A 24,439-nucleotide genomic window follows, 5' to 3' on the forward strand; every position below is an offset into this window, starting at 1 on the left:
GCCGTGGATTATAAAATAAAAAGGCCAGCTGAAAATTCGCCCAACTTCAGCGCGGGGTTGAAATTGGGTCACCAAAGGTTTCCGCGTTTATTCGACAATTTTCTCTTCCTTAAGTTGCGCCATATTATAAAATATATTACGCCTAAGATTAATTTATTTGGTTACAAGCACCTTGATAGATAATCCTATAGGGTTTTGGCCAATAAACATATTGATTACAAGACGTTTGGCCTAGGGCCATTCAGACCTAGTTGGAACTGTCGTTACTTTTTCCGTCCTTAATTAAATGGACTCCAAATAAAAATTACTTTTTAAAAAGAATTTTATTGTAAGAGCTACAACTGTTCAGACGGGGCTTACAGCAGAGAGTGATTAAAATTACAATAATAAACTTGTAGGAAGGGAAGGGGTTTTAGATTAGTTATCAGTAGACATAGTGTCAGCAGTGTCGGATTACTGTTTCCTTTCCTGTAACTCTTGATCCAAATATTTATGTGCAGTTTATTATAAAATTTTTGTTTGTAGGCATATTTATTTAAAACCGATTTCCCAATAGGATAAGGTAAAAAAACAGTAATGATGAAACATCCGTGCTACTTTACAGTCGGTTGTGCTTCAGGCCAAAAATATCGACAATTTTGTTAAATGTCCAAATTGTATATTTTAAATTGAGCCGGAGTGTTCCCGTAATAGATAATTCCGACTGGATTTATGTGAAAACTCGGTTTTTACCTTTACACAAGGATTAATGTTGAAAAAAATCAGACCTGAACCGGAAATACCTGCATATTATTTACTAATAATAAATAAATAATTAAACATTATTATATTATTATATATTTTATATTAGATTTAACATGAAATATTCTTGAATGCTCCGCATCAATGAATGGAGAAAGCTTTCTTTGTAGTGGATTAACGGATGTGGGGGAGGCCGTAAACTATGTAAGCGAGTCTTACGACTTTTCTCTCAACGGATTCGGTACAATTTGAGACAATATGGTATTTATAACATAAAAAACGGTACTAACAGAGGTGAAAACATAAATGTCGATCCATGGCATATAAATAGGTATCGAATTCCTTAGCGGGCGCTGCTATTAACAAGTCAGATATCCGGAACCAATAGCTCGCCAAATTTAGTTCGTAAAAAAAAAACTGGAAATTTTTCTGTTGCTTCTTGCCAAATACAGCCAGAAACGATGAAATTCTTAAACAACAAACACCAAACAATACAAAAAAAATATTAGAAATCAATCAGGAATAACGTTTCCCCCTAGTAAAAGAATCATAGAAAAATTCCTAAAATTTATCCATACGGATGCGAAAAACTAATATAATTTACAAAACAAACTAAAAACTGCAAACATTCATGTAAACAAACAAGAAAATTTTACAAAAATATACATAAAACAACTAATGTTAAGGAATAAAAAATATCTAAAAATCTCGGGTAGTTGATGTACCGTAAAGATTCTCATTCATGTATGTTAACTCACCAAATTATTGAAACTCCCACTAAAAGGATTGAAATCACTTGGGTTCTCGGGTCGAACTGGCTTCGATATAAAAACACGAGATTATCCCACCTAGAGCGCCAGTGTACCTAGAGGAACACTGCCAAGCGTTTCGTCCCAAACGTCTAAACTTATACTTTCTGAAAACGTGCTATTTAACTATTGACCAGGTTTTTTAAATAAACCCTTTCATTCAGCAATCCGTTACGGTCACACTTCAAACCCCTCTGACAGTTTTTCGATGTACGAGAAGAGAACAAACAGTAGTTTTAGTGTAGTTTTAGGAAATAAATATTCCCATGGGTTAAAAAAACAAGAACGCAGACACCTGTGAAAATACAAAGATAAATTGTCAGGACCCAATAGTCTTCTTTTTTTCTCATGTAGTATTTGTATATCTCCAAGCTTTCTAATATACCCAGACAGTCGTGCTAATATCAATTTAAAATAAAAAGATGTTTTGATTTTTTGGCTGAATTGAATGTTCACGGATTAGGTTAAATTAGGTAAAGTGAGCGCTTGGCAGGGTCATGTTGATTAGGTTAGGTTTGATTGAGTAGGGTTAGTGTTTGGGATGTATTAGGTACAAGTACGTACTCTTTTCGTTTTGCTCTTTGTGGGCTGGATGTACAATTTTTTGCACAACTATTTGCCTTTCATCCATTTTGAGTTACCATTGCATCATTGCTAAAAATGGTGTAAGGGGTGAGTCAAGATAATTGGGTAAGGTTAGGTTAGGTTGGGATGGGTTAGAGTTTGGGTATTGTTTGGTGAGTTAGGTTACATTTACATACTATTTTAGTATTTCTTGATCTAACATTGCTGTTTTTGGGCTACATACATTTTTGTGGCTGATCATTTTCAATTAGTTAGTTGGGGGACCGCGGTAGCCGAGTGGTTAGCATGAGAGACTCTCACGCCGCGGTCGTGGGTTCGATTCCCACCGTCGCCTCTGGCCCTTTTTTCACAATAACCCCCCCCCCAAATTTGAACACACATATATGAATTGTCACATGGCTAATATGCATAGTTCATAACGCAAAAAAAAAAAAAAAAATTCAATTAGTTAAATTACCAGGGAGTGCGTATGCATTTTGTTAAGGTGAGGGATAGGTAATGTCAGATTTGATTAGTTTAGGTTGGATTGAGTTAAGTGAGTTAGGTGATACATACTGTTTTAATATTTCTTGACTTAACATTGCTGGTTTTGTGGATTTACAATTTGGACTAGATGTACAAATTTTTTCATGGCAACTTGCGATTCATCGATGTTGTGTTTGTTACCATTGCATCATTATGCAAGGGTTGAGTAGGATAATTTATTTAAGGTTAGGATTATTTTTAAGGAAGATTATGCTTTTTTTCCTTATTGCTGATTCATCAGTTTTCTACTCAAGGGAGTGCACTTGCGCAACACCAACATACTATTTTGGTATTTCTTGATTTAACATTGCTCTTTTTTACATCACCATTTGCCCTTCATGTAGTTAGCGTTACCATTGAATCATTGTGGGAAGTGGAGCAAGAGTTGGGTCAGGAAAAGTTAAGGATAGGGTTAGATAAACCCCCTTAAACCTAACCATAGTTAGGTAGTGTTAGGTGGGGTTGGCTTAAGGATGGGCTAGATAGCTCATGTACATACATAGTGCTTTAGTATGTTTTGATTGAACATACCTATGTTTTTGGGCTGGATGCCCAATTCTTTTGTGTGACCATTTGCGTGTCATCAATTTTACGTTCCCAAGGAGTGGTGTAAAAGTTGGGTCATGAAAAGTTATATAAGGTTAAGTTGGGTTGGGTTAGGGTTATTTGTAAGGAAGGATTAGTTAAGGTTAGGAATGACCTAGTTTACATGTACATGCTGTTTTAAGATTTACTTATCTAACATTGCTAAGTTTTTGGGCTGGACACATTTTTTGGGCTGACCGTTTTTGCTTCATCGATTTCCTGTTATCACGGAGTATGCATGGGTTGAGTCTGGATAAGTAAGAATTTAGGTTGGTTTAGGTTAAGGTTAGGCTGGGTTGGGCAGGGTTAGTGTTATGTTTAAGGAAGTGTTAGGTAGGGTTAGGGTTAACGGTAATGTTAGGAACAGAATAATGTATTTTCATGTGCAAATGTGTTTGTAAGACAAGAGTGTCCATGGTGGAAGTACTCATAACCGTCTATCAGACTAGGTATTGTATATTGTATATATTAATATGTATTATAGTTGTATATGCATGATAAAGGTTATGGAGCAATATCCAGTACTCCACCACCAGGGTGAAAGTTTTGTAAATAAGAGGTAACATATTTAAGAATGAGTGATAGGGTGAATGTGTTTAGGTTAAACGTTGGGGGCTGAAATGACCTTGCTGTCAATAGTACCTCGAGCCTAACTTCAACATTGGTATGGTTAAGAACAAGGTTTGACCCCGGTTTACCAAAACACGGATGTAGGTGATTCTCCACACTTGCCACAAGACATCACAGTGGTTCTGCACATATAATCGTTGACACCATGTTAAAGTGACGAATATGGATTTCTCCACTTTTCAGGAGAGCCAAAAAACCGATTTACCCATAATCTAATGAAGCTAGAGATTCGTAAAAATGACATTACAGATTTCGGTCTACCGGTCACCGTATAGATTCAATATTTTACCACAAGGTGGGCCTCATAGAATGCAACGGTAAACGAACGAAAAAAAAAAAAGCGATTTTTCACATTCGTCACTTTAACATGGTGTCAACGATATGTACACAAGTGGATATTTGGGATGAATTGATTGATAAATTGCAAAAAAACCTGAATACCGCTAGGTGATGGTCTGAGGGTTGGTGAACTCATGCTGAACTTATTGAGTTTGTCTTCACAAATGCGTCACCTGCAAGTGAAGACGGACCCAATAAGTGACCCAGTGCCGGATCAGCATGAATTCCTGAAATGCTTAGTTAGATGTTTCTGTACGCTGCAGATTCAGGAAAGAAATACAATTGTTATATTAAATAATTGTTTATTGTTTGAACTGTTCTGTAGAGTAAACTTGTAAGTACAAAAGGTTTTTTTTAAATTATACATCCCAGTAAAATCAAAACATCATTCTGCACTGTATTATTCTTATTCCACTTTTAATGGTTTTCATCATTTTAAACATACATTCTGAGAAATAACTTTTATGACTAACAGCGATTTAATATTTACATAAACATAAACATTCTACAGTTTAAAATAAGTCGATCTCAGGATTTTTCTTTCTTTTTCTTTTTCGAAAACATACTTTACCACTCCTAGTTTGGGGAACCTATCATTGATGAACAATACCATGATCAGTTGATATAAAACCATTTCTATTTCACATTAGGCGGGATATTCTAAGTATTGCACAAAAAAATACATTCTGTACTTAAGTTAATAATAATATTGCTTTTCAAGAGTACATCAACAGTGAAATAACTATACACTGCTAAACAGTATTCAATTGATGATTAAAGCTTGTTGAAATTGCAAACTGGAGAAATAGTTTTTGGATTGATTCTGGTGACAAACTATTTTGACAATGGAAAAAGATTTTTTTTCAGAACAAAAACTTATTTTATACCTTTTATTTAAAAAAAACATGGTCATCCAACAGTTCTACACCAAAATTAAAACTGTAACAATATCCAATATATTAATTTTTTTGGGATTATTTTTCTTTTTATATTAAATAGATAATGATTATAATATTATTTACAAGATAAATATAAATATACTAACTGTAAAAATAAATTACTTCTTGATTTCTTCCTCCTAGATATATCTTTAAAAATAACAAATAAATAACTATGGGAAATTAAAACACATTGTGTTCCTAGATGCATAATTGTTTTTGACGTTACACTAATCTGACAGTCACATCATAAGCGACTAGACATTTAGAAAAAAATTAACAGTAAAACAAAAAGAAAATCTCTTGAGCACAAGGTGCTGTAAAAAATGATAAAACTACCCTGTAATAGCTTTTATAAATGTATGCATTATATTGCTAGGAAAATTAAAAATTAAAAAAAAAAAAATAGAAAGTAAAATTAAAAACGTTGAATCCACATAGGCCGCTAACTCTGGAAAAATTGAGTATAAAACGAGGAAGCAATTAAAAACTAGATTGTCATCATCCTGCACCTATGGAACAACATAATTCTTGTGTAAACACTTCATAGTATACTAAAGGGACATGGTAACTAAAAAACATTCAATTAATGAAGTTACACAAGATTACATGGCAAAGCTTTAATACAATCAGGATCATTTATAATCTTAACAGCTTCTAGAAAGCTAACAATTTACTATCAATATTACACATATCATGGTACAATAAATACAAATATTATATTATAAATTTTTCGAAGTTCAAGATGTAACTTCAGGGTTTTTTTTACACTTAAGATAATAAACCGCTTAAACCGTCATAAAAAAAATCTTGCCTTCATTCTTCTTGCTTTAATTCCATGCTTGTAAGTACAGTGCATTTAACTTCATAGGCAAGAAAAAAAGAATCCTTTTTTTTTAATTTCTCACTAATTTCACTTCCAAAAAAAAAATATTTACACCCGAATGTTCACTTTTAAGCCTACACTCACAGCACTGTACATTAAATTTTTATTAATTTTATAACATAAAATCTAATAAAACAACACCTTGTAGTTTATTAAAAAATATAGTACAAAAGTATAATGTTCTTATGAGTTCATTACTTAGATGTAAAAATTTTTGTTTTCTATTTATTAGCAAAAAAATCATCACAAATTAAAAATTCATATGCTGAGTTGGTGCTACATATGCAAAACATGTCTACCTCAGTCATAAATACAACGAACACTCCATAGTAGCGTTTAAACAAAGGTCATGAGTAGAATAGCAAAAAAGACATTGGCCTTGACACTACAATACACTCGACATTTGTCCGAGCTGTGACGAATAGCTTCACATTCTCTTTGAATCATTCATCCATTTAAACTTGTGTACATAACTATTTCTGGAAGTTTAGCGATAATTATAGGTAAAGATTTTTTTATAATATATTTATAATATATACAAGAAAACAATTTATAAAAATAAGCAAATTGATTGCAATGATAGTTGAATAGAACACAAGGTTGTTTTATCACAGTATTTACAGTCCTATGTTATGAATTCAAGTCGAGTCGTGATGGTGGGTACGTCGTTTTCTTTTATGTTTTTCGTCATTTCGAAACGTAACGTTTCCTGGATCATCTGCAAGCTGAGGATACCTCTGAACGCTGTGGATATCGACACCGTCATACCCTTCTACCCTCCCTCTTAGGAGCAGCTCTTCTCTCTCTTCCTCCGTCCACTCTCCCCGTCCTGAAAGTCCGGAAGAGACTAACGTCTTTTCGATCTCCCAAGCTCGTTCGACCGCCCTTTTATGAGCGTGTTTCAATAAGCGGTGGCGCTCCTGCTGTGGATCAGCTCCATAACGAATCGATACGACTGCATCTGAACTGTGCAATCTTAGCTCTTTTCCATCTACTGTTTCATGCGTTGAAACATTAAACATCCCACCGAGTCTTCTCAATTCTTCCAAATCGTCTTTCAGTTTTAGTGCATTATCCTAAAATTATAACAAACAGTTAAACACACATGGATAGACATATCATTCCAAACAAGAAATAATAAAGAATATCATTGCAAACAATAATCCTTCCTTTATGCTCAGGTGAATTTCTCTGTCAACTAAAGTTTCCTATTGTCACTGCTTTAACAGTGCTTCTAGCTTCCTAGCAGCAGCCAATGAACATGCAGTGGCCCTTAATGCAGGTGCTCAATCTGCTTAGATTAGACTCATTGATGAGATCCCAACTGTAAAGAAGCTACTAACAACAGCCAAAATTAACAGTGTCCTCTTAAGAGCTCAACTCATCATCCTTAGCTGACAGCCTAAGGCACACGTCCATCCATCTCAAACCTTGGTCAGTAAAGATTTAAGATAGGAAATTTTGTCTTTCCAGAAGATTTAACAGCAGTTATTAATAATCAAAACCAAAATGGTAAAACAAAAGAAAACCAAACAAAAATGGGCAACTCATTGTAAACAAGCATTGATAAGCATCACTAGAACTCTTAGGTCAGTTTGTCCTTTTTCTTTTGGAATACTTCCATAAAGAATAAGTGGTCACTAAGCTTCTCAACATATTGCCACACTACTTTATTAGTGCTAAGTTGTCAACTTTTGGTTGTTGATCAAGTTTCATGATCTGGTAAGTGATTCTTTGGTGTTTTTCCTAACCTACCAGTAAAAATTTAAACCAGGATAGACCCTCAGATAGAGTATCTTCCTCTACTTAATGAAATCTGCTCAATTTTTCTTTTACCAGTGAACTAATCCATTAGATATGCCTTTTCAAGTGGTAGTGTTTAGTCAGGAGACTTAGAAAGATCTATTTTGTTCCTCTGCTTTTTTTAGATGTCACTAGTCAGTTTTAGGCTATTGATTAAGTTCTATAGTCTAACTAGTGGTTCTTTCATGTATGAGGCAAAGATCTCCAGGCTCTATAATAGCCAGGTCCGTACAATCCAAAGTCTTCAATAGTACAGTAAATACTTTCTCCTTTGTGAAGGATCACACTGTCTTTAACATCCCAAGACTGTAAATTCCAATTTATCTTCTATCCTAGCAGCACTACTTCCACATGGACCAATGGTCTTGAACATTACAGAATAGAAAAGACCTCCAGGCTTTATAACATCCAGGACTGTACAATCCAAAGTCCTCCTTAGAACAGTAAATGCCGATACTCACCAGGGCTGGTTATCTGATGACGCCCAGGGATGACCATACTGATGGCCATATGATAACCATGATTCAAAGAAGTGAAACCATTTAACACATGGTGCTTGGTATAACTTTTATATACAATTTTCCAAATATAAAAATAAAAGTCTACCAATATTTTTACTTTTTAGCATACTAACCTTGACAAAATAAAACATATCTTGATCATGCTGGGTAAAATGAAGGTCTAGAAAATGTGAATGGTTAAAAACTGATGTTACGACATCTTGGACGACTGTGTTGACTCCTTCAACAACCGAAACTAAGGCTCTCCCATTGACTCTTGACAAAAGCACCCCTTCTCCAAAGACCGACCTTCGGTAGGCAACTCTAGGTAGAAGGTTTCTGGTCCTCGCTTCCATTTTCAATAAAGGCTGAGGTACAAATCCAAGTGACTTGAATTTATCAGAAACCTAGGGGGGGAAAAAGAATAAAAGTTAAAATGTTTATGATAAAGAATTTACAAAATTGATTTACCCTATCAATTATGCATTGAAGTCCGGACATAACACCGAAATCTGGTGCTAACTGAGGAGATGTGACCTTGGCAGTCGGTTGATAAACCATCTGCTTCACATAAGATGAACCAAGAATGTTTTCAATGTCATAACCATAAAGTTTAAGCCAACTTCCCAAGTCTAAAACATTATTTTTAACAATTTATTAATAAATGCATATATTAATTTATCTGTTATAAAAAGTGAAAAGGACCTGTCATGTAGTTGACAGTCTGTCGATTCAGTGGATTTATTGGGTCATTATTCTGGAATCTATATATAAATATATCGGTAGGCGATGTTAGCTGATTAGCCAGTCTTTCCCATTCTGGTGTGATCCACTGGCCGAACATCGGATCATACCAGCGTTTACGCAGGTACAAAAATCCTGTGTGAGGATCCGGGATGCCTCCTTGATAACCAACAAGCACTAAGAAATCAGGGTTGGTGTCTGAAATTAAATGTCCGAATGGAGACCGTCTGAATTCCTTTATGATGTTCCCGTTGGCATCGAAGAAAGAAAGCGGAGAACCATTTTGATCAGATGCAACATAAATCCTAAAATATAAGATTAAATGATTAAATACAGCAAATAAAATCCTTAATTATGTAATAGGTATTCTGGTCAACAATTCAACAGCGATACAGGTTAGCTCTGCACTCAAAACACTCTCACTACCCTATAACCCTCCATTCTATTGCGGCAAGCACAAAATTTATTTATGTATTTATTATTAAGTACATCATGATTAAAACACAAAAGTGCCTAAAAGAAAAAAAAAAAATAGATGCGAATGCGAGGGGTTTAGGTTAGCAGGAGAGAGTGAAGAGAAAGATCTAGTTGGCCAGATCACAGTAACAAAAAATTATATCCACCTTAGCTCGGTTGTTTCTATAGCGACAAGGATTCCTCGGTCATCATATAAATATTTAAAGGTCTGCCCATTGTGTGGGAAGTGTAAATGTGTTACGAGGTCAGGTCTCATCGGGTCTGAGTATAGAAGTTGATACGTGTTCCCTTGGGCATTATGAATAGCTATCAACCTTCCTCTATCATCGTAACGATACCATGCAGTAAAATGTTCATTTTCAGTCGCACTGCTCAATTGACCAAGCTCATTGTAACGGAGTTTGGTTTCACCCCTTCGAACCACAAATCCTCTGGCGTCGTATCCATTGAGTTCAACATCTCCGACCTTGATGAATTTAAGATTAATACTTTTGGCACTATTGTTAAGACTATTTTGTTACATACCTGGACAACGCGATCCCCACTGTCATATCCGAGCGTAAGCTTCCTGCCTTTATCCATTATACTAATGATATTACCATTTTCATCATATACAAATTTCCATTCACTTTCACCAATAACCTCCATCACATGCCCATCGGCGCTGTATGTAATACGTTCTGTAGTTGTGGCTCTATGAGTTTGTATTTTAATAGAACTAATTCTACTTCTCACGTCATAATCTAATTCCATTCTAAAAATCAGAATAAAAAAGGGTAATACAGATACTTATCGACTATAACACAAAAGTCAATTACCTGAATACATCTATACTTTTGATATTTACTAAAACAGTTTTTATTCTTGCATGAGAATCATATTCAGTAATTGTAAAGAACTGCTTTCCGGCGTCTTGTATGACGGATCTGTTGAAGCTGTTTCGATATATCCTTAAATCACTGATGCCTTCAAGTACGCCAAGATTCTGAGAGTATTTGACTCTCAGTTGTGACAATTCTTTACCGTCGATGTCGACATCAATACCAGATATACGGGCGTTTCCATCGTACTGATATCTATGTTAAAAAATGACATTTTAGTAATATAACTTGTATTAGCTGTTTAACCAAAGAAAGAGATTAAGTAATTATTCAGAAATCATGAGATGTGGTCTGGTGTGATGTAGGTTTCAGAAAAATATATATACATATTTTGCATTGTATAAATTCACTTTTCCACATCCTAAATGTATTTGTAAAATGTAAACAATGTTTGTAAATCCCAGGCCCTGAAGATGATCTCAATAAAGATCGAAACGTAAAGAAAATGTTTTTCTGAAACCTACATCACACCAGATCGCATTTCACGATTTCTGAATAATCATCGACTAACGGTCACTAATCACCACACACACAAAAAAAAATTCTGGTTGAAAAATTTTTAAGAAACAAATTTTGGGCTGCAGAAAACGAATATCTTTGTTTCTAACTAAAAACAAAATATTTTAATCTAAGTTTCTCGGTCTCAAATAGCGAATTGGCCGGGGGGAAATTTTTTTTCTCCGTTTGATTGTTGTTCCACTTAAAAATTCATAACTCCTCTGTTTTTTTGTCCAAATCCAACAGTGTTAGCAAGTTGGAAAGATATCTCTCTACTTTTAGACTATGTCAACAATTAAGTTTTATGTTTTTATAGGATCAGAGTCATTTTCAAATTATCATTTAGAGAAAAAATGTAATTTTTTTCATTTTTCCAAACGTTTCTCTTCTGAGGTTTTTGAAATTTGTTGTAAAAAAAAAAAAGAATATCAACTTTTTTCTTTAATTGAAATTATATTAACGTTTAAGAAATTTTTAACCTTTGGGGCGTCGATGGCCGCAACGATATAGGCGTTGACACGGCGCTCAACACTGTAAGGTAAAGGTACCGGGTTCGAATCCAGGGGCCCTGCATTCGAATCCAATATACTTACAAATGGGCTTTTTTTCAAAAGCATTGGCACCCCGAGGGTTCATATAACCTCGTAGTTGAAATACCCTCTTAAAAAAAAGGAAAAAAAAAATAAAAATTTAAATAGTTAAATTATTGTTTTAGACGTTGTGCTACGTCGGGCGGTCTCAAATTGTCATATAGTGTTTTTCATATATGTTTTTCTGAAACCTACATCACACCAGATCACATCTCACGATTTCTGAATAATTATCGATTAACAGTCACTAATCACCACACAAAAGAGATTAAGGATAAACCAACAGGTGGAGGAGCAACCTGACATAATTACAACGCAACCAGGCACCTAGGTAATATTTTAAAACAGAATATTTGAACTTACCTGTAGTGTGTATTATGAAGTCCTGATTTACTTCCAAACTTGAGTTTTTCATCTTTGAGAATTCCTATGTGGTATCTAAATTCATGTTTTAGTTCAAAACTGGGCTCTATAATGTCAATATTTTTAACAAGATTAGTGCTCTCTTGATATGTATAGTGAATAGACGATAACCCTGTGGACATATTAAAAAAAATTGACAATTTTTCTAAAAAAGTTGCTATTTAATTACAATACATACCTGCCAACACAGTGTCCAGTTTTCCAGATTGGTCATATACATATGCCACTCGACCAGACTGATGTGGATATAATTTGGCTAAAATTTGCCCATCATCATTGTACCTTAATTCAAACGGATGTCTGCTCATCGGCGAATAATATTGGTATTTGAAAAAACCCAGTGATGTCTGTAAAGAGAATGTATGTATGTGCCCTCTAGGAGTTGTTAATGATTGTAAAGCTCCTGCGTCATCGTATTGTAATAAATAATCACTTCCTCTTGGTGTTGTAACTTTAAGTGGCTGAAAAATAAATTTTAGTTAATACATTTACTTGGTAAAGGTGTGATTATATCATACCAAGCTGCTGAACATGTCCTTAAATGCGTAGAGTGTCGATGTGCCATCTGCATACCGTATTTCAGATAAACGTCCAGCACGATCGAACACATAACTTTCACTTAGTTCTCCCCATTTCCAAGTACTAAGCCTGCTAAATCTATCGTACTCAAGTTCAACCCCAGCAAATATTCCATTTCTTTAGTGAAAGAAAGCATAAATTAATTTCAAGACAGAAAATTAAAAAAACATAAACACAAACCTTGGTCCCCACTTAACAGGTCTTGCTGTTTTATCATATGTCACGTTAATTAACTCAACCCTTTCATCAAAGAAAACAGCGACTGTGCCAGTTCCACGATCGTATTCAAGAGTTAGTAAATTTTCACCGTTTACTCTTAGCTTGCGGCCTACTTGAATTACTCCTTTGCCTTAATAATAAACAAATAAAATAAATTAAATAATCTAAATCTCTATAGTATTTCTAACTCACCTGAAGTTCTAGTTTTAGCTCCTGGTGCTCTTCTCATGAAATATCGCCATTCAAATCTATTAGCAAGGTCACCTCCAATTTCTGTTTTTTGTTTGGCTGGGACTGGATAGCTTTCTCCTAGTACAGGGTCGATTTCCCCAAGCACTGAATAAGCCACTGTGTCTGTGCTGATTATATGACCCCAAGGCCATACAGTTGTTACGCTGCCATCACTAGATACAAACGTCTTTTTCTCTGCTTCTCCTTTAAAATCAAAAAATTAAAAATTTGATTATCTGTTTAAAACAATGAAGTCCTTTCCTGGCAGTGCATAGAATAAATTTTACCTAGTTTTGTTGATACAGAAGCACCTTTGATAATCATAGTTGTAGGCTGATAACTATCGTGAGAAACTTGTACCATAGCACCCTTCTGGCTTAAATCAAACGATAATTTGATAACTTTCCCTGTTGGCGTGACAGCCGTGGTGAGTCGGCCAAACTCGTCGTACGAATACACATAGGATCTTCCAGCTGAATCCAGTTTACTTCGCAATAATCCAGTTGGCCCGTGATAATCAAGTGTAACATTGTAATTATCTGGTGTACTTAGTTCATTAAGTAATCTCATTCTTGACATCCTCAGTCGGCATTTTTGACCTTTAGTGTTTTCTATTGAATTGACCTGTGAAACATCGAATATTGAATAATTTATCTAATAAAAAAAATTAATCTATTAAAAATTACATACTTGACTAGTATAATCGCGAAGTAAAAAGACTTTGTTTCCAGCGGTGTCGGTCACCGTGCTCAATTTTCCATTGCTTGTGTTAACATTGTATGTAAACATGTAGCTGGTTTCTCCAGTGAGTATATTTTTAGTGGCAATGTGCTGTCCGAATCTGTTGAAAACGTAAAGCTCTTGCGTTTCTGGAGAGTAAACTTCGTACTCTCGAGATGGATTCGCTTCTGGTATGCTTGCAATTACCGACCTTATCCTGAAAACAGATATCACATAAGTTAATATTATTTTCATTTTTGTGTGCGTTTGTGTGTGATAAATACCTGTAATTTGCTTGGTCAGCAATGTGAAGAATTCCATCAGGCGAGACGACCACTGATGAAATCGTATTGAATTTAGAAGTTGACGCTAAGAAATGGTCTTGTTCAAAACAGTCACAACCTCTATCTAAGCAATTACACTTTGATTCAGCACCAGCATAATGGCTTATCTTTCCATCAGTTCCTGAATAACATTATGAGCATAAATTTCAAAAACTTTCAAAGCTAATGGGGTTTTCCTACTTACCAACTACTCGAACTCTATTGATCCTCTGTGAATCACTTTCTGCAATGTAGAGATCACCTGATGGTGAAAATGCAATGCTTTGTGGCATTACAAGTGTAGCCTGAGTAGCGAGTTCAGAGTCCAAACCTCGTGCTTGGCAGTGTAAAGGTCTACCAGCTACGACTTTAACTCTTCCATCACCAGTTAACTTTAAAACCATATGATCATCAACAATATGCAAGGAATTGTCCAGAGGGTTGATAGCTAAATCAGTTGGCCATCTTAAATGAACCTAAAACAGAACATTTTTTTTAATATAAAGTTTGTAGCCTGTACAGCAATCCAATCACAATGTTGACAAAACGGCCACTACTGCACTCGGACACAGGATAAAAAGAACGAGTCAACGGTGAGACACAATAAGATGGATTATGGGAATAGAAGGTCTCGAGGCTTGCTTAAGGGAGAGAAAGGGTAGACATGGCTTGAGCAGTAGGGTTAAAATGGATTGACAGTATGAAAATTGGAAGCAGGATTGGAACAGTTCATTAACAATAGGAATGTTGAGGTTGTAGATAGTGAGGTTAGCACAGTGAGGAGCTTTGACAATTTTTCTGAGGATTTTGGACTCAGGACAGTTCTACTCTGCCTGTCTAGAGTGTGGTGTATAGTGTTATCTGAGTTTCGAAAGTCAAAATAGATTTCATTCATAAAAGTCTTTGTAGTGTCCCAAGTCTTCTGTTAAAGGGTAGAAAGTAATAGAGGCCACCACCGTTTAAGGCTGCGTGTCATGTTCTGGAGATGGGAAAGTGTGGAGAGGGCATGGTAGCAGGGTTAGAATGCCTTGAGAGGTTGCTATGGATGAGCATATGGTGGACCGAAACAGTTCAATAACAAAAGTGATGTTGAAGTTGTGGATAGTGAGGCTAGCATAGTAAGGAGCTTTGATGAGTTTTGTCAGAGGACATTGGATTGAAGGAAGTTCTACTCAATATGTCTAATATGGGCTTAGTAGAGGTCTTGGCATGGGAAAGTTTAGAAAGGACATGGGTAGTTGGGTTAGGATGGATTGAGAGGTTGCTATGGATGTTTGGGAGCTAGATCGGAGAAGTTTGTTGATGAAAGTAATGTTGAGGTTGTGGATAATGAGGTTAGTGTAGTATGGAGCTTTGATGAGTTTTGTCTGAGGACATTGGACTGAAGGAAGTTCTACTCAGTATGTCTAACATGGGCTTAGTAGAGGTCTTGGCACTTCTTGGTTCTTGGGATGGGAAAGTTTAGAAAGGACATGGGTAGTTGGGTTAGATGGATTGAGAGGTTGCTATGGATCTTTGGAAGCTGGATCGGACAAGTTTGTTGATGAAAGTAATGTTGAGGTTGTGGATAATGAGGTTATCAATATGGAGCTTTGATAAGTTTTGTCTGAGGACTTTGAACTGAAGAAAGCCTCATGCCATTACCTAAAGTAGGCTCAGAATAGAACTCAGTGATCCTCGATTCTTGGGCTGGGAAAGTATAGACAGGGTGGGTAGTAGGATTAGGATAGATTGATAGGGTGCTGTGGGATGTTTGAAAACTGAAAGTGGTTGCAGTCATTTCTTATATAGAGTTAAAACTTTGACAGTCACAACAGATTTCAGTCCTAAATGTCTTCATTTTGAAAAGGTCTTTTGCTAAATTGTTGTCTCTTAAGTCTTGTGTGGGGATTCCTTGTAAGTGTGCTGTCTAACTATAGCCCAAAGTAACTGACTTGAGTTGTAGTCTCTTTGTTGATGTAAGTGGAGAGCAAGATTTTTAAATATAAAAATACACTTTGTCCTCCACTTTTCGCATTAGGCTTTGATAAAATCAGGGTGTTCTTGGATGTTGCTTGGAGAGGATTCACATAGCAGATAGAATGGTGCCATTTGATGGTGTTGAAATGTAAAGTCAGCAGCATAAATGATTTTTTTTAACACTTACTTCTTCAACATTTAATGTTCCTTCACAAGGAATAGGCTTCCAGTGGCTTTTATGAATATGATTTCCTATAACAGTGGTTACTATTCCATCACGGTCAACCATCCTTATATTAGTGCCATCAGCAAAATACAATACATTGTCAGCTGACACTGCAACTCCTAAAAAAATTAATAATCTTGTTAAAGACACAACACAAATTAAAAAAAAAGTATGATGAATAGAAAGGATTTGCCTTTAGGGTAAGCAAGTTTAGCATCTCTGGCGAGGGCACCATCACCGCAGTGAGCTTCATCTCCTGGCAAACATCTTTCTCCAGAACCAACAGCTGTGTCCCAATTTCTTTCAGGGTCGGAAAAGTCATCAGTGTAACGAACTCGTAAAATCTGATGAGATTCTGGATCAGAGATGTATAAAGTACCATCCAATGGACTTAATGCGATGTGGTATCGATATGCAACTCTTGTAACACTACAATAATAATACAAATATTTAAAATAGGACCAATTAATTATATTTTACAAATTAAAAATAAAGCTTACTTTAATCTAACAACAGTTCGAACACTTCCATCGATCATTATCCTCCTGACAAGATTGAAGTCACCAACATAAATTGATCCATCAGGGGCCGATGCAAGAGCAACTGGCGCGAGCAGTCTTTGTTTGGTTCCAGCAGTTCCATCGCAGTCAGTACAGTCAAGAGGACGCTGGTGGCCATCACCCAACGTTGTTTTAACAACACGAGGTTTATGTTTCAAATAGATATTTGTTCCATCTCCTTTTTGAAGGATTCCTAGTATAATAAAATATATCATGATGTGCAAATATTAAAATCAGTTCATGATAAATATACAAATTTTATAGAAAAAACTTGAAATATTTGTGCATTTCCGATCATCCTGATCTGCCACTTGTAATACCTCTGAAGATAGGGAAATGACAAACGAAACCAATGAGAATAGGTAGGTCAGAATGATCATTGATGATAAAACTACAAATTTAAATCAAAGTATATCTTGTGTAAGTAGTAGAAAATATCCAACTATTTTAAGATTCCAAGTTGTCATTTCCAGTTCAAGATTAACTTTCCAAAGGCTGTGCCGGGATCTGAACCCTGAACAGCTAGCATGGCAAATACAGTCGGATGTAGCCACATTGGCCACCGCGGTACTAAAAGTAAAGTGTTTCCTGTCAAACAGGAGAGGTTGAGAGAGCCATTGGGTATTGCAGACAAAGTATAATACTTAGGAATACTTTCTCCATATTATTCATAATTAAAATTCCATAGGTTATGCTGGGATTCAAACCTAGAACTTCCAAGCATGGCAAATACAAGTCAGAAAACTTAACCACTGGGACACCGTGGTCCCTAAACTAAAATAAATCCTGTCATACGGTAGAATTTCTTGTCCAACTACCCTTGGGTGTTGTGGGCAAGGTGTCAAATGACTTGACAATATTTTCTCTATATTATTCATAATTAAAATTCCATGGGTTATGCTGGGATTCAAACCTAGAACTTCCAAGCATGGCAAATACAAGTCAGAAAACTTAACCTCTGGGACACCGTGGTCCCTAAACTAAAATAAATCCTGTCATACGGTAGAATTTCTTGTCCAACTACCCTTGGGTGTTGTAGGCAAGGTGTCAAACGACTTGACAATATTTTCTCTATATTATTCATAATTAAAATTCTATGGGTTATGCTGGGATTCAAACCTAGAACTTCCAAGCATGGCAAATACAAGTCAGACAACTTAACCTCTGGGACACCGTGGTCCCTAAACTAAAATAAATCCTGTCATACAGTTGAATTTCTCGTCCAACTACCCTTGGGTGTTGTGGGCAAGGTGTCAAACGACTTGACAATATTTTCTCTATATTATTCATAATTAAAATTCCACGGGCTATGCTGGGATTTGAACATATGACCACTAACATTTCAAATACGAGTCAGACTTCATAACCATAAATGATTTTTAGCTTAAATAAAAATAAAATGTGCAGTTACCTTCATGAAAATTATACCGATGGTGAATATCTAGATTCCATCCACCGACTTCAGAAATGCTCATATCGTGTCCACTGAGTTTTGTGGTTTGAACGTCCCACATTACATCTTTACAATCTGCATATTCATAGCCAACTTTCACCAGCGCTGTAGTCACTCCATAAACACGTTGCCTTCAAATTTGTATTTTTTTAAAATAAATACTTACAGAAACACGTGAATAATGCTTTAATTCTTATTATCTTCACCTATAAACGTTAAGCCTATTCCAAGCGTATGTAAATTTGATGACGGGATCAGCTTCAAAGGTCTTTTCGAATAGAATCCCCTCGATTGTTATACGTAAATGGATGAGTTTTAAACTTTGGGGTATTTTTTCAGGTGTAAGTTGCAGTTGGATGGTAGACAGGTAGCCCGAAGCTCTCGAGCTGTGATAAACAAGGTTCAACCCAGTTCCAGGGATTTGGAAGCTTTCTTGAACAACCTTCAAAATAACAATAAATATAAGTACAAAGTTTTAAAATTAGTATTTTTTCACATTTACCTGTGATTCGACTAGAATAGCACTTTTGTCAGGGCAGGAGCCTTGAAATCCATGCTTCCAAGTTGCTAAGACAACTGCCCTCATTGTGTCGTAATCATGAGCTCGACATGCATGAGGGCCAAGTTGTGTAGGCTTGTCTTCACCAGTCCACATAGTCACAGTATCAATTATAACAACCTTTAATAGCCATACATTAAAAATTAAACTTAACAGAAAAATAATAATGAAAATAAGGCCTACTTCATTCCAGGGTACATTAACAATATAGCTTTGAGGTCTGAAAGGGCTCCGGCCAAATTGTAACGTTACCGCTCCTCCTCCGTTAACTAACAAATCAAACCAACCATCTTCTCTTGTCAATGTGAACCCTTCTGATTTCGACGTGCTAACTCTCACACCCATCAGTCCCATGCCGATTGTAGTGACAACACGTCCTCTGACAACACCTGCACGGCTGTATTAAAAAAAATAAAAAACTGTTTTAAAATAATTTACAACCAATATTTATTGCCACATTGTAAGATCGAGTTGAATCAAATATTTGACTTTACAAGAAATCTTGGTTGAAGAGATAATAATTTAAAAAACATACTAAATTGATTAAAAACAAATCTTGCATTTCAAGAGAAGCAACATTTCATTGTTTTAGTTAATTATTATTTTTATGAATATTTGGCAAAAATATTGGGTCGTAAAATAAGTTTGTAGAGTTTTTTAATGATAAATTCAATTAAAATGTCCATTTAATTCTGAACATCTGTCCTCCCACAATTTCTCAGGTTTTTGAGCAATCACCTCTTTGATTTGTATCCTTCATAGCCTTGAATAAGTGAAAATCATAAGGGGTAATGCTTTTGTAGCACAACTCAGCGAAGCTTCAACAATTTCTGACTCGTGACACAAAATATGGAAGCGAGCGTTATCCAGGTGGAAATGGATCCTCATGCAATTAACCAATGTTTTCGGTCAATAGCTAACTTTAATCGTACTGATTGTGTGGATTCTGGAATTAACAGTTCGGTTGGCTGAAAAAAAGCTCAAAATAAATTGCCCTCTTCCAATCACCACAAATGCACATTTTCTTGGGATTTAATCTGGCTTTTGAACTACTCAGCAGTTTGCTCCGTTTTCTCTCTGAAAATTGTTGTAACAACTTTTCATCTTCAGTTAATTCTTTTAAAAATGGATTGTTTTAATTGTGTTTTAGGAGAGAATCTCAGATGGAAATGAGGTTCAATTAATTTTTCTCAGCATGTGAGGAATATTGATGGGACATATGTCATATACAGATATCTCAGCTAATTTTTCTTCTTCACTGGTGCCCAATGTCTTCTTTTCTTCCATTGGGACCTATAACCTAAAAGATGTTTTGCGATGTTGACCCTTCTTTACTTCCAAACTTTGAAAAGTGAATTACTTTAAGATAGTTAAGCACTTTCGAGGATTCTTCTTTGCTTATTTCTTTAGGAGTTACTATCACCTTTCTAAAAAGGCTCTATCAATTCATGTTTTGCAATCACAAAGGGCAAGTACTGATGCTTCTGCCTCTTCCATGATAGAGTTTGCATGTTTCTGTCTCAATTTTCCCATTTTTTTGAGATAATAATTAAATAAGCAACGGCCAAGTTTCCTTGCTGAGAGAGAAGTAAATTTTTGTCTTCCCGGTTGAAAAGTTAAGGAACTTTTTTAATTGTTTCATGCCAAGTGAATTCAACCAGAAGGCATCTATTCATTTCTGCTTGTAAAAAAATTGCGTGTGTGCCAAATTGTGGTTCCAGTCCAAAGAGAGTTAGGGTTGATCCTGTTTTTGCTAGTTTGTCAGCATATTTGTCTTCAATCTCCTGGTACTCACTCAAAGTTACTCGATTTCGTTTTCCCAGAAGCTGGAAAAGCACCAGGCATCTCCATACCTGGGCTTCTTGAATGAGGAAGAGTCTAAAGTCTTCAATATCCCAGTTTGGAATAATGACGGTGGGGGCCTAGAGGTATTGCTAGGTAAAAATTTGGGCCTATGACTCCTCAGATGTTTAAAACGCTTTTATGATATATTCACTAATTTCGTGGTCCGCTTGATCAATTTCCGCTTGAAAAATGGCAAAAAGGAGGGAAAATTCAAAAAGGTGCGGTTGAGATGGGAAGTTGGTGTCCGAGTGGATCGAGGTCACGATAGCTCAAGTGGTAGAGCAGCGGCGTATCAAGCCGAAGATCGTGGGTTCGAATCCCGCTCGTGCCATTGACTTTTGTATCTCAACTAAAAATCATAATTAATTGTAATGATTTAATTGGTCAAACAGACCACAAAATTAGTGAATTTAAAGAATTAATATGAAGTACACTTCACTAAAGCTCTCCGTGGCCATTTCAATTGTCGTCGAGAATCCAAACCGATTACACGACATTTGAAAAATGGCAAAAAGGAGGGAAAACTTATACGGTGGGGTTGAGATGGGGAGTTGATGTCTGAGTGGATCGAGGTCACAATAGCTCAAGTGATAGAGCAGCGGCGTATCTAGCCGAAGATCGTGGGTTCGCATCCCGCTCGTGTCATTAACTTTTTTTCATCTCAACTAAAAACCTTAATTAATTGTAATAATTTAATTGGTCAAGCAGACCACGAAATTAGTGAATTTATGATGTATGTTAAGTGTCTCTGTGATGTCTGGTGTAGATGAAATAGAACAAAAGCTTGAATTTGGTTATCATCGTGGTTAAAGGTTGAACAGAGCTCTTTGCATCTATCATAATCAAAATGTCCACTTAAGGACGGTGCTTACTCAAAAATGTCATCTCCATTTTTTCACCACCACATCAAAAATCTTGCTAGCAGTCTTTGCAGTAGATTTGTGGTAGAAAAAAAGAAAAAGACAAATACATTTATTCTCCATTTTAAATTAGCAAGACACCTTGGAAAAATACAAGATCTCCAATGAAACTGAAGACGTGTAAAATCGAATTGGACTTATTTTACAACCTAATACAAAGAAATATTAAAGCTTTTTTTATGCTGCTTGTTAGATCACGAGTAAAGATGATAAATACAAGGTTTGTTGAATCATACATAATACATGGTAAAAAATGGTCTTTTTTTAAGGTAACAACAAAAAAATACATAAAAAAGCATTCAATATATAAAGAAGCAAACTAAAAAGTCACGAAACACTAGGATCAAGGCAGGGTGGGATTTATGGAAACAAAAAACATGCCAAACTACAATTGTTCTCTCACATCAAAGATGTATGAGTTTTTACAAAAAAGAATATGTGTAATCATCTATAGTATTTTTTTTGTAGTTGTTACAGAATGATTACTTTCTTTAAATAAAATAACCCCAATTTCAACAGTAAATCAATTTTTGAAGTGTATCTACAATGTTTTAGATTTTTTTCAGCACCCAATTTCATGCGTTTTATATTTAAAAAGAATCATTTCATTATCTGCCAATAGGTCAATGATTCGCGAAGGAAAATAACAGCCAAATGTATTTTTCAATATGATATACATTCTAATTCAGTTGTATGAAAACAAAAAAACAATCGGTTATATAAAATACTAAAGAATTATGACACTGCAAATGACAAATACAAACCATTGAAATCGTGAGAATTTGTAACATGAAAAATTCGTTAGCTCAGTTACCTCTGGCTGTTATGTTTAATAATTTGGCAGATAACTGACAGACTCAAAAAGTATACTATTAATGCATTTAGTGAGCAACTTATGGCCTAGCTTTAATGTACCTTACCTTGCATTGAAGTGGTTCCAAAACACACTAGCAGCATTAAGAAGAGAATGCCATTACCATGTTAGCTAACTTCAAAATTATTAATCTGACAAGCTTACATGGTGTTAACAAACTGATTGTTATTATTGTAATAACAGCAGTTAATTTTAAAACACATAGTTCACTTATTTTTACCTTTTTTGAAGGCTAGGAGTTTGTTTTTATTCATTAAATTAATAGAAGTACTGTAATAGATTAAGAGACTTCAAGTTGCAAATAAGACAATTTAAAAACAAAAATGCCTTCAACAAAAGTAAAAATCTGTGGTAAAAACAAATATGAGTTAGAGAGGGAATGAGATATCACAAAGGGCACAATAAAGCAATAAGATAGAGAAAGAGCCACGATTAAAATGCTCAACAGATGACAGTGGACAGGAATAAATTATCTAGTCTAAAAGGTAATTTTCTAGGTAAAACAGTTATGAACATAACATTGCTTAACATATAAAAATTCCACTAAATTTTTGTGGAAGGGGAAGTCAACGCACCACATTTCCTAAGTCCCAGGATGCGATAGAAAACAAATATTCAACAAATCAGCAGAAATTCAGCCTTGAGAACATTTTTCCCTCTCGCATCCCGTAGCATTTTTGAATACGAGTTAATACGGTCAATGTTCTTCGTACATACCTCTCGTTAAAAGATTCTTGCCGAGCATAATTTTGCAAGCTCCCTTCCTCAATTAGAAATTTCATTCTTTCAAAAAATGACGCTGTTATTGCCGGAGGTTGTTTACGGAGTAAGATATCGATTGGTTTCGGTGCTGAAACACAGAGCTGACTGCTCCGACAGAGATGGTTAGAACAACATTCAGGGTCTTCACAATCCATAAGACCATCTAAATTAAAACAAAAATTAATGAGCAAAGGTTTTAGTTATTAAAAATATGTAAATGAAGAAAAAAACCTTTATCGTTGTCCTTTCCATCATTGCAGTTTTGTTCTAATAAAACGCTGCAGTCTCGTCCGTCCCATCCATCACTGCAACGACATTCCCAGAGGCTATCGCTATTTACGCGGCATTGGCCATGACCTGAACATCCATGCGGACAACCTTCTTGGGTGCAGTGCTTACCATTCCATCCAGTAACACAAAGGCAGGTGCCGTTTTTACATTGGCCATGCTCATTACACCTGAAAAGATTAATTTGAAATTAAAATAAATTTTGTTTTATATTACAGCTTACAACATAATTTTGAACCGGTACTTGGTCTATTGTATCTATTCGTGGGTTGATGTTACTCAACCCCATTTCAACTTTGTGTATCTTCAGAGAGTAACTAAAGTGACCGAATACAATTTTTTTAAAATAATTCTGCATACTGTACTTTACTTTTTGCAATAAACTGGACTTTACGTACAAGTTTTTTTTTTAAATTTAAAATCACAACAAAATAATACCTTTGATCACATTGTTTCATGTTGCAATATTCTCCTCCCCAACCAGACATACAGACACAAGCATCTCCCACACAATGCCCATGGGGTCCACAATCTAGATCGCACAGTTCTGTTGGTAAAAGAAAAAATATTTTATTAATGACGTGCCAAATAAAAAAAAAACAACTAAACTTAACTAATAATTTGATATACATTTATATAATAAAATTTGGAAATATATAAATTTTCTTTTTAGAAAACGGATTTAATTAGATTAGGTACGATGGCGTACCTATGAAATGCTTTCGCCTCTCACCTCTGGAGCAGTCCTCGCCTGACCACATAGGTTCACACGTGCAGGTTTGAGTTTCAACGTCAAATTGCCCGTGTCCTGAACAGTCCGGAAGACACTGCAAAGCCTCGTTATCTGTCTCGCTACAATCCGTGCCTTTCCATCCTTTTTTGCACAAACACACTCCTTCTGCGCAATAACCATGGCCCATGCATGTCGGATGAGGACAGTCGACTATTTGCAATGAAATAAAAATAT

At 35.5% G+C, this 24,439-nt stretch overlaps 2 protein-coding genes across 16 annotated transcripts in view; both read right to left on the reverse strand.

The window, feature by feature from the left end:
- The window catches only part of LOC106671524 (obscurin), a 134,459-nt gene extending 132,856 nt beyond the window's left edge, over nt 1-1,603 (reverse strand). For 7 of the 8 annotated variants that reach the window (XM_014402441.2, XM_014402444.2, XM_014402450.2 and 4 more), the window contains exon 1: nt 1,500-1,603. The gene's annotated coding sequence lies outside the window, so the exon portion shown is untranslated. The remainder of the gene's footprint in view (nt 1-1,499) is intronic. The other variant, XM_024226690.1, reaches the window with a different exon arrangement.
- A 3,640-nt stretch (nt 1,604-5,243) lies between these two features.
- LOC106673701 (teneurin-m) overlaps nt 5,244-24,439 on the reverse strand; it is a 574,800-nt gene continuing 555,604 nt past the window's right edge. For 4 of the 8 annotated variants that reach the window (XM_024226696.1, XM_024226691.1, XM_024226697.1 and 1 more), the window contains 28 exons: nt 24,182-24,415; nt 23,911-24,019; nt 23,416-23,642; nt 23,140-23,347; nt 22,469-22,495; nt 18,967-19,180; nt 18,727-18,903; nt 18,431-18,666; nt 18,183-18,355; nt 16,712-16,964; nt 16,405-16,640; nt 16,173-16,330; nt 14,232-14,502; nt 13,988-14,168; nt 13,674-13,920; nt 13,271-13,607; nt 12,945-13,187; nt 12,714-12,882; nt 12,473-12,650; nt 12,133-12,415; nt 11,895-12,066; nt 10,381-10,638; nt 10,088-10,316; nt 9,709-10,028; nt 9,047-9,390; nt 8,813-8,973; nt 8,476-8,748; nt 5,244-7,114 (listed from right to left, as the gene is read on the reverse strand). In XM_024226696.1, the coding sequence (XP_024082464.1) occupies nt 6,677-7,114; nt 8,476-8,748; nt 8,813-8,973; nt 9,047-9,390; nt 9,709-10,028; nt 10,088-10,316; nt 10,381-10,638; nt 11,895-12,066; nt 12,133-12,415; nt 12,473-12,650; nt 12,714-12,882; nt 12,945-13,187; nt 13,271-13,607; nt 13,674-13,920; nt 13,988-14,168; nt 14,232-14,502; nt 16,173-16,330; nt 16,405-16,640; nt 16,712-16,964; nt 18,183-18,355; nt 18,431-18,666; nt 18,727-18,903; nt 18,967-19,180; nt 22,469-22,495; nt 23,140-23,347; nt 23,416-23,642; nt 23,911-24,019; nt 24,182-24,415 (6,356 nt within the window). In that variant the 3' untranslated portion in view covers nt 5,244-6,676. The remainder of the gene's footprint in view (nt 7,115-8,475; nt 8,749-8,812; nt 8,974-9,046; nt 9,391-9,708; nt 10,029-10,087; nt 10,317-10,380; nt 10,639-11,894; nt 12,067-12,132; nt 12,416-12,472; nt 12,651-12,713; nt 12,883-12,944; nt 13,188-13,270; nt 13,608-13,673; nt 13,921-13,987; nt 14,169-14,231; nt 14,503-16,172; nt 16,331-16,404; nt 16,641-16,711; nt 16,965-18,182; nt 18,356-18,430; nt 18,667-18,726; nt 18,904-18,966; nt 19,181-22,468; nt 22,496-23,139; nt 23,348-23,415; nt 23,643-23,910; nt 24,020-24,181; nt 24,416-24,439) is intronic. The other 4 variants (XM_024226692.1, XM_024226698.1, XM_024226695.1 and 1 more) reach the window with 4 other exon arrangements.

Source organism: Cimex lectularius, unplaced genomic scaffold (assembly GCF_000648675.2).
Source record: "Cimex lectularius strain Harlan isolate CLEC.00 unplaced genomic scaffold, Clec_2.1 scaffold4, whole genome shotgun sequence".
Taxonomy (NCBI): Eukaryota; Metazoa; Arthropoda; class Insecta; order Hemiptera; family Cimicidae; genus Cimex; species Cimex lectularius.